This window comes from Lutra lutra, chromosome 3 (assembly GCF_902655055.1).
Source record: "Lutra lutra chromosome 3, mLutLut1.2, whole genome shotgun sequence".
Taxonomy (NCBI): Eukaryota; Metazoa; Chordata; class Mammalia; order Carnivora; family Mustelidae; genus Lutra; species Lutra lutra.
In genome coordinates, this window is record NC_062280.1 from 200,905,166 (window position 1) to 200,921,872 (window position 16,707).

At 61.2% G+C, this 16,707-nt stretch overlaps 1 protein-coding gene across 4 annotated transcripts in view; it reads right to left on the bottom strand.

Moving 5' to 3' along the window:
* Nucleotides 1-6,212: 6,212 nt before the first annotated feature.
* Nucleotides 6,213-16,707, bottom strand: part of GAS6 (growth arrest specific 6) — a 32,684-nt gene continuing 22,189 nt past the window's right edge. For 3 of the 4 annotated variants that reach the window (XM_047720508.1, XM_047720505.1, XM_047720506.1), the window contains 8 exons: nt 15,881-16,002; nt 15,383-15,501; nt 14,926-15,115; nt 13,306-13,470; nt 12,174-12,342; nt 9,233-9,405; nt 7,600-7,828; nt 6,213-6,661 (listed from right to left, as the gene is read on the bottom strand). In XM_047720508.1, coding sequence (XP_047576464.1) covers nt 6,507-6,661; nt 7,600-7,828; nt 9,233-9,405; nt 12,174-12,342; nt 13,306-13,470; nt 14,926-15,115; nt 15,383-15,501; nt 15,881-16,002 — 1,322 coding nt within the window. In that variant the 3' untranslated portion in view covers nt 6,213-6,506. The other variant, XM_047720507.1, reaches the window with a different exon arrangement.

Here is a 16,707-nt window from a genome sequence, read left to right on the forward strand (position 1 = left end):
GAGTCCTAAACTAGCCCTGGATCAGGGCTGGGGGTAGAGATAAGGTGCGGTGGGGAGGGGCGGGGAGGGGAGAGGAGGGGGAGTGGAGAGGAGGGGGGGGCGAAATAAAGAAGACACAGGCAAGCAGACAGTCTCCTGCTCCCTCTGCTGGCGCGAAGGCAGGTCCAACAGGCCCTGCTCTCAGGTGCTGGAAGGCCTCACAGTTTTCTGGGCACCTCAAATGCTTTCTCTGAAGAGGGTGAGCGCGGGTTCCCCTGTTGGGGCCGTCGCTGGAATACAGGACACAGGAGGCCGGCGGCTCTGGCTAACCGACCTCAGGAAGGCCCTTTGTCACAGATGAGGAAGCCACCAGCCTGGCCTCTGCTCTAGCAGATGCCTTCAGTCCCGGGGGTGGGGGTGGGGGGGCGTTGAGCTGAATTTACACTCTGAGCCCAGACGGTCCGGCCGCCCAGCCTGGGCCTGCACGTGGCTTCCTCTCCGCAGACTCAGGGTTTGCAGCCGGGAAGCAATGACACGTTTGTCCTCCAGAGGAAAGCCCTCCTGTCGCACAGGCCTGCGAACCGGGGGCACGGAGGCCTCTGAGGAGGCCGCGCTGGGGTGAGGGGCCCGGGGCACCTCCGTGTGCGGCTCCTGCGTCGGGGGCCCCCACAACTCCCTCATGGGCCTGGAGCTAAGGAACCAGCACAACGTGGCTGAGGCCAGTGGTCCTGCCAAGCCAGGGGCCGGATCCCTTCCCTGAGCTTGCTGTCCCATGGGGTCTGGATGGGGAAGAGGGGCCAGCTCTGGTGCCTCCAGGCTGCACCCCAGACCCACGCCAGCCTGCAGGGAGCAACCTGCTTCCTCCCAGGCTTGGGGCTGCCCCTCACAGGGCCCAGCCTGACGGAGAGCCGCTGACAGCAGTGCGGCTGGTGCTGGGAACCGCGCCACCGATCGCCGAAGGCAGCCAGATGCCAAGACACAGGAACAGCTTTGACCTCGGCACCCACCCCAGGGTCAGAGGCACATAGCAGTGTCCGTGTTTCCCAAGATTGTTCACACCAGCGTCACCCAAAGGCAGTTCTATCTGCCCTGGGAGCCCAGAACTGATAAAAATATTAGACTCCCAGGCCAACCATTCTGCTCTTGGCCACAAGAATGTCCTTATCCCTGTCCCAGCCACAAAGAATGCCAACAATTCCACTCCCGCCTGGTGACGGCTCTGGCCCCTTGCAGTCCCCAGGACAGCTCTCCACACCCTACACACTGCACAGGCCCACGCTGACCCCCAGTCCCCAGGGCAGCTCCCCCATCCCTGGCACGTGGTGCCTGCTCACGCCAGGCCTGCAGTGTGTTGTGGGTACCATTCCCTGAGGGAAAAAAATCTCTGCCAAAGCCTTTGCCTTTACAGTGATAGTCACTGGCCAGTCTGTGCCTGAGGGTAGGTGCGTCAAGGGTCCTGTCCTGGCAGCTCTGATGGGCACCATGATGAGTGGGTCTCAGTGGGGCCTCTCCCTGGCCCCCATCCTTGGCTGAGCTACCCCACCTCTTTCCCAACCACTGACTGTGGTTCCACTCAGTGGACCCGGACGGGGGGCTGCTCACGGGTGCGGGGCTCCCTGTTGGTGGGAAGGAAAGGTTCCAGAGCGGGATGGTAGTGATGGTTGCACAACCTTGTTAATGTATAAAACCCACTGAGTTGTACATTGTTAAAGGGCGAATTTTATGGTATGTGACTTGACCCTCAATGAAAAGAGGGCAGGACGCCTTATCAGTGTGTGTGAAGCCGAACCAGGAGTACAGCACACGTCCAGTGGACAAGAAGACAGTCATCAGCACGTGTCCAGTGGACAAGAAGACAGTCATCACCGTGAAGCTGGACCCTCGCTGAGCAGAGAAGCCCTAGGAACTTTAGGGGAAATGTCGTCTGACCTACAGGAAGAAGAAAATGTCCAGGAGGCAAGGCCCTTACGCAACTAGGGGCTTCATAGGTGGCAACAGTTAGAAATGTATTTCCTTTCTTCATGTCTTAAGGTGATTTAATGATGAAAATTAATACACACACAGAAAGAACGCGTAGAGCAAGGCATAAGGTCGTGCGACTGGCAGAGAGGTGAAAACAAGAGCACCCGGGATGAGGCCGCCCTCTCTGCTCTGCCCAGCGGAGGGTTTGTGTGACGTGTTCTCACCTCTTTCGGGTCAGTACCGGAGAGCGTGGTTGCTGGGTTGGACGGTAGGAATGGGTTTGGCAGACAGGCTTCCAGGCGGCCATGCTGTCCTGCACTGCTCGTGGCGTGAGGGCCCTGGCCATCAGCTGGCCAGCACTCGGTGCTGCGCATGACCCAGACCATGGCCGCTCTGGTAGGAGGGCAGCCGTGTCTCACTGTCACGTTCGTTTGTCATTCTGTGGGGACAGTGTGGAGGAACCCCGCTCAGGTGCTTACTAGCCAGCTGGGCCCCTGCTTTGGGGATGTTGTCTGTTCAGGTCTTTTGCTCATTTTTATTTGGGTTGCTTGTTTTCTTGTTGTTGAGTTTCAAGAGCTCTTTGTATATTTTGGGTACCAGTCCCTTGTCAGACGTGTTTTTGCAAATACTTTCTCCCCGTCTGAGGCTTGTCTCCTCCTTTCGACGTTGTCTTCTGTGCAGCAGGCGTTTTAGTCTTGCTGAAGTCCAGCTTGTCCGTCCTTCACGGATGATGCCTCTGGGACCGTGTCTGCCGCGTCACCGCCACACCCAATCTCAGAATGCGGTAGTTTTCCCCTTTCCCTTTAGATATGTGACCTGTTTGGGGTTATTTGTGTGTGGCAGGATTCATTTCTCAGCATGTGGAGGTCCACTTGCTTCAGCACCATTTGCTGAAGAGACGGTCTCTGCTCCGTTGTGCTGCCTCTGCTCCTTTGTCCAACACCGGTGACTGCATTTGCGTGGGTCTGGTTCGGGTCTGTTTGTGTCACGGATCTATTCGTCCAGCAACAGCAGCCTGGACCGATCGTGGCAACTTTGCAGTAGGCCTTGAAGTCGGATATTGTCAGTCTTCTAGCTCTGTTCTTGACTTTAACGTCGCTCAGTATTTAAATCTTTCCTTTACTGTTAGAGCGTTTTGGGTTCTTTTAAGAAATAGTTCTCTACCTTAGGTCATGCTAATACTTTCTTCTGTCACAGGGGATAGCAGAGGCTGTACATAAAGAGTCAGAAGGTAAATATTGTTGGCTTACAGTACCAGTTAATGTGTGTTAATGTGTGTGACTACTCAGCTCCGACATGTGGACCCATCCAGCTGTCGACCATCGTACGTCAACGGGGTGGCTGTGTGCCAGTGAGCTTTGCTAACAAGGGGGGTGGAGCCACAGGCCCTTGGGGCATAGTCTCACATGCTTGTCTGGGGCTTTATAGATTATTTTTAGATTTAATTATATATTCTATCTTGTGTCATGGGAGGTGAGGTCAGATTTCCTTTATCTTTAATGCAGTGGCATTCAACAGGGCTGGTTTTACACCTGGGGGACATTTGGCAATGTCTGGAGACATTTTTGATTGTCATGAGTGCTGTGGGGGCTGGGGCATGGGTACAGTGGGAACTAGTTCCTGGATGGCAGGGTGCTACCCAATGACCCGGAAGAACCCTTTTCATAAGACACACATTCACGATCAACAGCATCCTAAAAACAAAACCCAAAAACAACAAACAAACAAAATTATTGCAGCTCTTCTCTTGAAAAGCCAAAAGCAAATTAGACCATAGCTCGGTACACAGCGTGTTCTATTCCCCGTGCCGTCCCCGTAGCACAAAGTCACCCCTGTCTGTCACTACTGTCCTCCTCCACCAGACTGAATCAGGCTCCTCCAGGGCCTCCGGCGGAGCGCACAGTCAGATGACGGAGCTTCGTCTGCCTCTGACCCCTCGGCTGCCAGCACCCCCGGTTGGACAGTGGTGAGGGTGCCGGCCTGCCTGGCAGCCATAGGGACCGTACGGCTGTATTCAGGCCTTACAGGGTATGAGCTTTTACTTGGCCGTAGCTGGAGGTACCCTGGTGCCCAGCGGATATCTAAGGAAACCACAGCAGGAAACAGATTTGTGCCCAGCTCCCTGCACAGAGGATGGTTCAGGATAGTCAGAAGGCCCCTAAGCCATGGCTGTGTGTGCCCATGGGGTCCCGGAGCTCAGTGTGTGTGTTCTCTGCTCCGGCTGTCCTGGCCTTCTCGAGACTGGGGCTGGCCAGGGGAACATTCCACAAGAACATTCCAGAGCTGCCTCCACAGTGAGGGAAAGCAGATAACACCACGGGGAATGGTGTGGTGACACGTTGAGAAACGGATCAGGCCCTAAAGCTGCTTTGGGTTCTGATGTTCCTGAGGCCAGCTGGGGGGTGGCCTGGTGTTCTCCCAGGGGCTACAGGCTGGCCTTGCCTCCCACACTTCTCAGAGCTGTGCTCAGGGGTGCTGGAGGTGGTCTGCGTTGGGGTGAGGCTTCCTACTTATTGAGCAGACAGCGTCCAGGCCGTGGTCCTCCTGGTCAACATCAAAGGCCCCAGGAACTGAGGTTTCACTGCCCTGATGGACAGTGAGGCTGTGTCCTGCAGCCCTGAGTCCCAGCTGCCTGGGAGCCAGCAGAGGGGGCCCGGGTTTAGGGGTCCCCTTATGCTATAAGCAGATACATGCATCCACCCTGGCTGCAGACTGAGAGTGGGGAAGCCCACAGCGCTGTGGGAGAAGGCCCTTCCCCTAGGACCTTGGCTGGAGATGGACAGCTCATGAGGACGTAATCGGTCAGAGCTGCCCAGGGACAGCCCAGCATGTGCTCTCTGGGGACATGGCTTCCCTGCGTACCCTGCTTCTCCTGCACCAGCCTGGAAAACCACCTGAAGAACCTCTTAGACTAGTTTTCTCAAGGCCCAAGTCAATAGAACTTCCATCCAGATGCTGCCACACATCTCGGAAGACGATAGAAAGGACACAGCTGGGCAGGCGATGGTAGTGTCTGTGGGCAGGCCAGGGAGTGCTTGAGGGCCTGGTGAATGTGCCAGGGACCCCGGGTCGGCCTCAATGGCCAGGCCCGTGAGAGCCTGTGGGCCTTCCTGTTTCCATGCCCCAGCACCTGCCATCTGCAGCCATCATCCCCATGATGAGCTGGCCAGGGAGGGGTCCCTCCTGGTGGGTGTCTGTGGTGGGCGGCCCCTCCAGAATCCTAGAGACCCCTTCAAGGGTGGGCCAGCTGTGGCTGAGGAGGGGTACTCATCTGCTCCCACCGGGGCACATTTGGGGCCCACGTCCTTGAAGCCACAGGCTGCTTTCTAGAAACCTGAAGGGGGTCTTTCCTCCTCTGTGCTGCCCGGCTCACTCTGCTTCCTGCCCTGTAGCTGTGGGTGGGCTCCTCGGTTTCTGTCCTTCCTTCTGCACCTGCTTGTCTGCAGGTCAGTACGTGACTTCTGGACTCACGGTCTGCTGTCAGGCACCAAAATCCACGCTGCTCCGTGCTTGGCTGACGCTGCTTTCACAGGTCACTCTGTACTGAGAAAGGACAGGGCTGGGGGATGCTTTGCCGCCCTCCTTGGGGCAACCCAGACCTGCCCCACAGCCTCAGGACATTCGAGGTTTGGAATCTAAGAACATCTCAGTTTTGGAGGAGCTTTCCGGTCATCAAGCGTGGTCTCCAGCGGGTGCCAGAAACTTGTCTGGTGTGTTATGCATGACCGTGACGGTGACCGCCGGCCATCCCGTGACCGTCGCCGCCCCGATGGTGACTGCCGGCCATCCCATGACTGTCACATCAGGCAGACAGACCTGCCCTGCCAGAGCTCCAACCTCAACACTGGCCTCCCCACCAACCCACCCCCGGGCCTCTGCGACCTGTGTGTGCTGGTGGCCCTGGGGCCCCAGTGCATTTTCCTTTTGTGTCCTCTTGGGGTCAGAGCGGCGTCTGCACCCCCCACCTCACAAAGCGGCAGGTGTACCCGCGTAACCAGATTCCAGCCGCTCCAGCCATTAGAGCTGCTCTGAGGAGAGAAAATGGGAGTCCGAGAGGGGAATGGGTTTGTGTAGGGAGAAGGCAGACAGGTGCGAACCTGCCCTGTGTCAGGAGGGGTGACAGGGCCCTCGCCTCCATCGGAGTTGTGTCTATGGCACAGAGAGCAGGGCAGCAGCGCCCAGAGCTGGGAGCTGGGAAGGGGTGCTGGGGAGGGGCTGGAGGGGGGCCGACCCGCTGCTGGGCACGAACGAGCAAGGAGCAGAACCCGCAGCACAGTTAAAAAGGGTTCTCTAAATATTTTATTTTTCCATACTTTTAGGCCAGAAAGAAGCATCGGTAATAAAATAACAGAATTATTTTCCTGGGTCCGCTCTGGCGTGTGCAGCCCTGGTCTCCGCTGGGGCTGGGACCGTGGCTTCGTGCAGCCGACATCAGCTCCTCGGCCATGTACACGTATGTTACAGGCACTGAACAGTCTCGGAGGAACCTCGGCCCGCGGGGGGCACAATGTCCACAGCTGCTCTCGCTGGGGGCAGGGGGACCAGCCATCCCTCCTCCTGCCGGCCTAGGGGGTGGCCTGCTCGACGGGGGGGCAGGAGTGGGATGTGATATCGCTGTGCTTGTAGACGGCCTCGTCCGGGTCCAGCGCCTTCCGGTTGACCTCTAGTGTCATGCAGCCGCGGTAAAAGGCCGTGACTGGTGCTGCGGTCACGGGCACATCTGGGCCAGTGGGGAGAGGACAACACTGTTTCACAGGCGAGCGGCCCGTCCGTCTGGACACCGGGCTCCCCGTCCTGCACGTCCCCCAGCACTGCGCTCCCGGGCACCCGAGGGCCCCATCAGTGCCCGGCCTTTCTCCTCAGGGGCATGGGTCCCTGTATGCCCAGACCAGCAGCAGCTCAGCTGCGGGCCTGCAGGGACACCTGCCTGCGCCCAGGAAGTGCACTTGGATAGTTAGATCAGTAAATCGCCCTGATCTCCTTCTTGGCCCAAAGGAGTCATTCACCCTGCAGGGCTCCTCACACCCCAGCCCCCCTTCTTCAAAGGTTTGTCTATGAAAACTAAATGGAGTGTGTGTCTGCTGGCCAAGGCAGGCGTCCGGGCGGCCAAGGGCAGACCTGCACTGAACCCTGGGGGCCGTGGGGTCGGGAGGGCTCACAATAGCAGCTGCCCTGGAACGCTTTCGGCCGCTCTGCCCTGATCACTCACGGCCACTGGCCAGCTCCCCTTTCGCAGTCAGACACGAGTCCCCAGTCTGTAGGAGGCAGCTGTCTGCTGCCCCTTCCTGGGCAGCACGGAGGCTGGAGGGGACTCTGGCCTCATAGGCTGAACATCGGGACCAGGGCACCCAGACTCTGGCACGGTCCCTGGTGGCCAGCCCTGCCCCACCGGCTCAGCGGAGCCTCTGCCTGAAGCATGCTTGGGGGAGCTCTTGGAGGATGCAGGGACAGCAGCTTCGGGCCGAGGCCTGTCCTCAGCAGGTGTGGTCTCAGCCTCAAGCCTGGAACTGCTAGGCAGGCACGATGGGCACTAAGGCAGCATCAGGCCAGCCAGGAAGTTCAGCCTACAGGGAACGCCCAGGCTCCATGGGGGGCGAGCACCCTGATGGTCAGAGCTGCGGACGTCCCACCCCGAGGGCATAGCCGCGGGACCCCTACCTGGCAGTCCGCCCATGAAGGTGAGCACAGAGCCCTGCAGGTGCGTCGCGAGCGCGGCCAGGAGCTCCCGCAGGTGTGCCGCACTCACTTCGCTCTGGCCCTTGGTGCCGTCGACCTCCAGGGTGGCCTCATCCTTCCGCACGGAGATGGCCACACGGTGCTCCTGGCCGTCACAGACCTTGATCTCCATCAGGGCCAGGGTGACGCTCTCCACGGCCAGGATGACCAGCTGCGGGGAGACGCGCATCTGAGCACGAGGGCCTCCTGCCCTGTCTTCCTGCCCCCTGAGCCCTCTGTGGGGGCAGGGCCTCCTAGGGCCGGGTCTCTGCATCCCATGGTGCACAGGGGTGGGGCTCAGTTTCCACGTGTGCAAGGTGGACAGAGAACAGCGGGGAGAGCAGTGTCATCCCAGGCGCCAGGGGCACCGCACTCTGCAGCCATCTCAGTGGACATGCCGCCCACCCATCTGTGATCCGGAACACAGGACACGGCCACTTCTCCACGTCAAAATGCTACCAAGCCAGAACAGAGGGGCTGGCGGTGCGGGGCCAGAAAGGCCAACATCCCAGGAGATAGCCGGCCACACGCACTTGGTGTTCATGTCAGACAGAACTTACCTCTGATAACGTGGGCCAGAAACACAGGACGGACACACAGTCTGACAGCAGGGGACGGACACACAGTCTGACAGCAGGGGACGGACACACAGCCCGACAGCAGGGGACGGACACACAGCCCGACAGCAGGGGACGGACACACAGCCCGACAGCAGGGGACGGACACACAGCTTGACAGCAGGGGACGGACACACAGCCCGACAGCAGGGGACGGACACACAGCCCGACAGCAGGGGACGGACACACAGTCGGACAGCAGGGGACGGACACACAGTCTGACAGCAGGGGACGGACACACAGTCTGACAGCAGGGGACAGACACAGCAGGGGATGAACAGACAGCCCGACAGCCTGGGATGGACACAGCAGGGCAGCTGACCCAGCGCCCTTCACTCTCCGTGCCCTGGGAGGGCTGGCAGTGCCCTTCGCGAGCTCCGTTTGCCCACATGTGCACATGGTGTGTGGACCGGTGCTCCGTGGAGGAGCGTCTGCTGCGGTCTTGGGGACCAGACCAGTCTGGGGAGCCTCGAGCAGCACCAGCTGGGGGCAGGCTGGCCGCTGTCCACACACACTCCCAGCCAGCAGGCCTGCCCACTTCGGACAGAGGCCAGTGCGTACAAGCTCCTTCCTCTGCCCCTTGGCTGTCCCCGAGCAAACTGTGGGTTCCACACAGGGGGTGTTGGCTTGGCTGGGTGTGCGGGGCCGGGGGTATGTGGGCCCCTGGCTCAGGGCTCAGCCTGAATCTCCCAGGGGCGTGGGCCAGGCAGGCACATCTGGACGCAGGAAAACCAGAAGCATTTGCCGGGGAGACAGTCTGACACACGTGGTTCTAAATTGTCCAGCAGGACCCCCCTTGGAACGGCCCAGGCCACCATCCACACGGCTCTGCCCCTAGGCTGTCAGGTGACCTCGGGCCAACGGTGTCCTCAGCCACGTGGCTGTGGGACCCTTGAGGGCCGCGCCACAGGGGACAGAGCTTCCCGAGGTAGGAGCGGGGACCCGCCCGGGACGGCTACCTGCTGTTTGAGCTTCTTGGTGGAGTGGTAGTCAACGAGGGCTACGGAGAGGGCCACCGTGTGGTCACCACCCACCAGCGCGAGCAGCACGCCTGTGTCCGTGGCAGGGCGGATCCGAGCCGTGACCTCTATCTGCCAGGTTGTGTCCGTGCCGGCGTCCGCGGGGTTCCGAGCTGCAGTGAGGGCGGCACGTCAGGAGGCGGGGCCGGCCGTGGTGAGTGGGGAGGCAGCCCCCGGGAGGACACGCCTGAGTGCCAGGGGCCTATCCCCAGGGAGCCGATCGTGGGGGAACATGTGGGCCCTGGGGACGACAGCCCTGCCACAAGCCCCTGGCATGGCCCCCGGGCCACACAGGCCTGCCAGGACTGAAGGCAGGCGTGTCCCGTGGGCCGCAGGCACCCTTCCCTGGCATCCCCTCTTCCTCTCCCACAGGACACACTGGAGCGCACGGCCCCCTGCCCCGCCGCGTCTCCCGGGTGCCCTTCGGGCGGCTCGACCAAGTCGCACGTGGTTGGAAGCCCTCAGAACGCGCCCTTCTCGGACCGCATGGCTCCATGCCCCACTGAGCAGCTCCGTGCTTAGGCGCCTCGTCTACGTATGTGACGTGGGTTTATGATGCGCGGACGTCCGAGGGACAGACACGCAGGCTTTCCCCACGGCTCCTGCATGGACAGGTCCAGAGAGCATACTGTGTGGGAGCATCGTGGTTCTCTGGGGGTCGCTACAACACCCATTTCCTCTGGACATGTGAATTGTCTGCTGACGGTGAGGCCCGAGGACCCCCTCGGCCCCACGGCCCAGGGGCTTCTGTCTCAGAGACCGTCGAGTCTTGAAGGAGCCGCATCCGCTGGAGCTCAGATGCCCTCGCGGCAGGGGGGTCAGCGCCGAGGTGAGCCACGGCCTGGGTTCCCGAAGGTTTCCAGTGGACCGTGAGCACCGGAATCATCTGTGGGGGCCCCGGACCTAAGAGGGTCTGCTATAGTCCATTTCCAACAGCCGTCCAGTGACTCGAATGCACGCGAAACTGGAAAAAGCCCAAAAGCCAAGAACAAAAGCCAAAAAAACATGGCCAGTGCAGCCTCCTGTGTCTCCTGGCCCTGAGTTTTCCTGTGACGGGATCGTCGGCCCCGGCTGTGCTGGGCGGTCCGTCAGCGGGGAGGGGTCTCCCAGCTCCAGATGCTGCTGGGGGCTGACTCGGGGACGTCCCGAAGACGCTTCTCTGAGTTCGGGAACGGTGTCGTCGGAGCTCTGTGAGAAACGCAGAGACTTGAGCAAACACCCAGTGGGCTTCACGACCGAGGCAGTCCACAGACACGTTCGCAGACCGTGGAGTGTGCAGTAGGGGACAGGGCCACCATGGCTTCTGCCCAGGCCTGTGTCCCCACACAGGAAGTGTGGATGCTGTTTGAAGGAAAGGTCAGGAAGTGTTTTTTACGACGAGACTTTATAGGAAACATCATGATGACGTTTAGACTTTCCCGTGTAACCATGAAGACTAAAGGAATAACATGTGTGTTATACCGGTGGTTCTCCTCCCAGAAATCCCTCTTGTGGCACAGGGATGCTTTGACAGTTTTTGCAAAGATAGAAGGGGCGGTGATCCCAGGGCTTGAGAGGATAGCCGCCTCACAAGGAAGGAGGAGTGGGCCCTGTGTCCTCCGCGTGGGGGGCCCATACGGGCTGGAGGGGATACATGGCTGTGGGGCCTATGGCGGGGGGTGTGGCCCCAGCCCTCAAGGCCAACGAGCCCAAGGAGAGGGAGTGTGGGTGCTTAACCAGCTCGCCATCTGGAAGAGAGGGGCTGCGAGTGTCACCTGGAGACAGACCAAGCCAGAGATGGTCCTGGGGGGCTGCGGCAGCCCCCCAAGCCTACCTGCCGCAGGGTGCTGGCCAGAGGAGAGGCAGGGAGGCCCCCGGAAGCCAGCACACAGGCAGGCGCCTGGGCCTGCACACCTGCCAGAGACCCTGCAGGGCCGTGGGCCTGGGCGCTTTGCTGGGCCAGGTACCAGCCCTCCCCGGACTGCAGGCAGAGTGGCCAGTAAGGGCTCCAGTGTGAGGGAGGATGAGGGAAACCAGTGGAGCCCAGAGTCGAACAACAGAACCACTGAGCCATTGCCATGACCCGCGTCGCTCACGCCGGCATCCCAGAGCCGTGCTCCCACAACCTGGCCGTTTCTGACGTGAATGCGTGTCACGTGAAGGGTGACCGCTCCTTGACCAGCATATTAGGGCTCTTTGTTTTTACTGGAAAGTGAATTTGATAATAAAAGGAAAGAGACGTGTGCTCTGTGTGAAGGGAGGGTGGGCCCTATGTTCCAGGGTCGGGAGGGCCGCCCCCTGCACCCTGTGACTCCCCTCGCTACACCGACGGCCTGACAGCTGCGTGGCCAGACATCTGCCGCACGTGGACGTCAGGGGAGCTTCGGGAAGGGCTGGTCCCGCAGGCCTCGCTTCTTCCTCCTGTGCGGCCGTCAGTGCTGGTGTGGCCGGACCCAGCTCTGTGGAGAGCCCCGCGTCCCGGCAACGTGGCCGGCCAGCCCCGTCCTGCTCCTCTGGGTCTGCTCTTCCCGCCAAACGTAAGCTCTAGAGCCCCGGAGCCAGCCACCCACCGTCTCTGGACGCCGCCCTGCTCCACGCCTCGCCAGGCTCCGGGAAACGCAGTGTCGCGCTCGTTCTCCACGGGTGCTCCGCCAACTGCTCGTCCTGTCCGAGGACGTCCCGCAGGTGTCCCCTTGGACCCTCCCCGTAGCTCCTGCTCCCCCCACCCCGCCGCCGTCCCGGCGTAGGCACGGTGGACGTTTCCTTGCTGGCTCACCCCACGCGGTGGCCCCAGAGCTGTGGGGTCATCGGCTTATCCTGGACACCACCATCCGAGGAAGTGGCTTCCTGCTCTGTCCGCAAGTGCGGCCACAGCCGTGCCCACGCCGGGGCCGAGACTCACCGAAGTCCAGGCTGTAGAAGGCAAACCCGGTCCCAGGGAAGAAGGACCCTCTCGTGGTCGTGGAGAAGCACTGCATCTTGGGGTTGGCCTTCACTGTCTCCTGGATGGTGGTGTCCTCGCCGTTCAGCCAGTTCCAGCTCCTCACGCAGCCGTCCAGACGGGGGTTTATCTGGGAGGACAGAGAAATCCCAGTGGCTTCTTGGGACCACATGGCCACGTCATGGGCTCCCAGACAGCACGGCGGGAGGCCACATGGCTGCTGCCACGCTGGTCAGAGGAAGGGATGCGTGGCTCAGGTAGTGGAGATCTCCTGGAAAAGGGACAAGTCGTGGATGCTGTTTCCTGAAAGGGCTCCTCAGGGATAGAACGAGTCCTTGCAGGGTCCCCAGTGGCCACACTGGGTCTGCCCACTCACTCCCAGAGCAGAATGTGGACTGTACACCGGAAGGACATGGACGAAGGCGCACATGGTGCCTGGTATCCCCCCGAAATGTGAGTCTGGGGGCCGGGTGGCACACCTAGCACCATGCTCTGGTCTGCAGCAAATCAGGTCTCCCCTGCCTGGATTTATAAAATGGAGAGATGTGAACAGCACCTGTGGGACCCATGGGGTCTGACGCCCCAGGTCATCTGCAAGACACCGCCCTCCACCCCTGCAGGGAGGACCGGGCCAACACCTCCCACGGGGACCTCCACATGCCCAGGATCCTCTTCTCCCACTTGTGTGGGAGTCACCACAGATGGAGGGCTCTGGCCTTGCCATCACACGCTGGATGACGGAGGGACCTGAGGAGGGCAGGGCCGAGGCCACGCAGGGCTTCGAGGGACGACGAGTACTGACCTCCCCGTTAGTCTTTCTCCCCTGTGGAAATCCCGGCAGGGTTAACAACCCAATTGTTCTCGGGAATGGTCCAAAAAACTTGACTGTTCCTTTTGTTAAGAATAATTTCATTGTGTTTTATCTCCACTGCAAAACAGGCGCTTTTGTTATCGCTTCCGATGAAAACTCAAGTGAATCTCACAGGGACATGGTGTGTTGGGGAAACGGCCACCGACCCGCGGCGAGTGCTCAGCACGGCAGCTGGCGGCCAGGCCTGTCCTCTGCGGGAGCCCGGGCTCCGACGGTACTCACAGGCTGCACCAGGTCTCTCTCCTTGAAGGGAATGCCTCCCACGGTCAGGTTCAGGTGGTACAGCCCCCTGTCCAGCTGAAACAGATCCCCGGCCACTGCGATCTTCATGACCGCATCTTTGTTCACCTTGACGACCAGATTCCGATCGAGCTCCTCCACAGAGATCTGGAGAAGACCAGCGCCGTGAGGGGAGGCCTTTCCGAAAGGACCCTGTCGCCCCCATGGGCCAAGCCACCCCCGACCGCGGGGAATGTTCATGCCCTACACACCTCGTGGTCCCCCTCTGTGACACAACCTCCCTCCAGGCCCTGACGGTCCCCCCGGCACAGGCTTCTCCCTTCACTCTGCCTCCTCCAAGTGGGGCCACTTGGGGCCACTACTCTAGCCCCATCCTGGAGCTTCTCTAAGCCCCCAGGAGCTGCTTCCAGGGGCCGGGAATCCCACTGACGTCACCGCCTCCCACTTGGTGCTCCACTTCCCCAAGCACAGCCGCGGCCCTGCGAAGGCAGGAGGGCACACTGTCACCAGGTGCCTGGCACAGACGGGACGCTGCACGCACTGACTCCGGAGGTCTGCGCTCTTCCCTCCTCTCCACGCAGGAGAATTAAAAAACCCATCTCTCTGCCCTTTGTGCGTCCTGCCGCCCTCCAGAAGTCCGTCGGTTTCCCTTCCGGTTCACATGGGAAACATGGAGGTGCTCAGGTCAGGTGTGGCCAGGAGAAGAGAAGGAGGGGTCAGGAGAGGGAGGACAGAGGGGCTGCCTCTGGGCTGACCCCGCCTTGGGGCACCCGTTCATGCCTCGGGTGGGGCAGCTGTGCTGACCGCAGGTTCTGGGTCCCCGGGTTCCTCACCTGGACACTGCCCCCCCGGCCCCGCCCAGGACCCCTCCTGCTGCTGGTGCAGAGCGCGTGCCCCGGACCGTGAGCGCGGCCACTCTGGGAATATTCGTGCTTTAGGGGCTGAGGAAAGTAGCGTGCCTGAGTTCACAGGAGGGAGATTTGCAAACGTCCATGCTGTTTTCATTTCCCCTCTTCTCTGAACTTCCAGAAGGAAAAAGAATGCTTTTCTCTCTCAAGGGCTTACTTCTAAAAGCCCACTTCCTACCAGGGGCCCCTGAGCTTCTGGAGGTTCCTGTGTGCCCCAAGCTGCCGTGTTCTGGGCCTGGGGTACAGGTCTCATCAGGACCGACAGGTCAGGCTCTGGGTGACTAGGGTGTTCTCCCAAAGAAGACGCCCACATGTGAGCACAACTGCGGGAACAGCGCCAGCCCCAGGAGCCGGGTCCCGGGATGGTATGGACACACGGAGATGTGAGCCTGGCCCAGACCTCAGCCCAGGGGCCCCAGCCCCGTCATGGACCTTCTGAACTGGGCAGTTTCTGCGGCAGGCCATCCTGTGTGCTCCAGGGTGACCAGCAGCCCCCACAGCTCCTGGCAGCTGTGACCAACAACCATTTCGGGACAGACCACAGCCCTCGCCCCATCGACTATGAATGTCCTGGAGCAGGGCCTCGTGCAGTGGCCACTCACAGCTGCGTGTGCAAATGCACGGGGAAATGCCAGGGCCCCCCCCAGGAGCCCCCAACCCTGCCAGCCTGGGGGTCAGTGGGGGCCACACTCACCGTCTGCCACATGCCGTGGTTGATGACAGGCCCACTGCTGGTGACGCGGCCGACACCATGGTAGCGGAGCTGCAGCTCCAGCCGGCCGGCCCGCAGGCCCAGCACAATCCAGGAGCTGTCCTGATGGCCTCCAGCAAAGAAGAGGACGCCTTCAGGGTCAAAGGTCCTGAAGTCAAATTCGGCGACCAGCCTAAGTGCCAGCACGAGAAACAGGTGACACACGGGCAGGTTCCTCGTGGCCTCCCGCCCCAGGGGACCCAGGGCAGCAGGTGCACAGACAGCCTGGGACTCTGTCCTCGATGCCAGAGGCAGCACCCTGCGGAGGCCCAGAGCCAGAGACCGGCTGCCGTCACTGGGCAGGGACGGGGCCGGCCACCAGGCCAGGGATCTGCAGTCCCGGGGAGCTTCAGGCTGGCCCTTGGGCCCCCGTGCACCCGGTTTCGCTCCCAGCCCTTACCTGGTGGGCTGTAGCCTTTTGAAGCGCAGCCTGATCACGGGCGTCCCACTGAACATGCGGCCCAGGTACAAGGACTTCACGCTTTTGGCCACATTGAAAGGCACGCAGGGCAAAATATCCTGTGGAAAGGGAGCGAGGGCTGTCAGGCAGGGCGTACCTGGGTGCAGCCCCCCAGGCACACAGGGTCAGAACACAGTGGAGCCTCCCTCCCTGCTCACCGGCCAGGCTCTGACCGAAACCCGAGGCTGTGACAGCTCGGAGAGACCACAGTAGCGTGCCGAGCCGGGGTCAGGCTGGCCGTGTCTTGGAGCCTGAGCCAGCCGAAAGGGAGGGCAGCACGTGCTGCGGGCACAGGCCACCCGCTCCGCTGTGGGTGCGGAGCTGCCCTCAAGATGTCATGCAGGGGACAGACACGCCTCCTGTCCTGCATTCCCACCAGCTCCGTGGGTACTGGGCCCTCTCGCAGCCCCGTTAGGGACTGTTGCCCTGTGGTCACACCTCACAGGTGTTCATGTCCGGGGACAGCTTGAGGCCTCCGCGTCCGTCACAGTGGCAGGCGTAGCCCCCCGGGGAGTTGACGCAGGCCTGCTCACAGCGGCCCTCTGCACACTCGTCCACATCTGTCACCACAGGGGAGACGGGAAAGCTCAGCACACGCGGCACCTCCGAATCTCTCCGAGCACAGTGTGCTCACCCTGAGAACGAGCTCCAGAGCATGTGACCAGGAGGCACCCAGCCCAGGCCGCACCCCACGCTCCCCGTGCTCCCTGCAGGGCTGGTTAGTGGTCTCTTCCTCTCCTCCTTCTTGGGTTAGAGGAGGAGGTGGGAATAGCCACTAGGTTAGGGCACAAAGCCCGTCTATGAGGGTCTGAAGGGTCTGCAACCATTGGCAGGTGTCCCTGGGGCTGCTTCGGGGGCCCAAGAGACACACCACAGCGGGTATGGAGGAGGGCATGGAGGGTGTGCAGGCGGGGGCCACCCAGCTTCCTCATAGAAGCGCGGGGCAGGAAGGCTGAGGAGAAAACCCGCCCTCTCTGTGCCCCCCGACACAGGGCGTGCTCGTCACCTGCCCCCAAGCACAGCAGGTTGACCTGAAGATGGGCTAGGGGTCCCTGTGTCTGTGGCATGGGGCCCCCCCCTCAAATCTGTGCTGCGTCCTGGGCAGTTGGGGGAAGTGGCCCTGTTGCATGAAGAGACACCTGGGATGCGCGAGTGCGGTATGCACGCGTGGGTGCTGTATGTGCACACGCAAAGACATGCACACACACATGCACTCGTGTATGTGCCCACGGCTGTGTGCACACGTATGTGTCACCCACATGTGC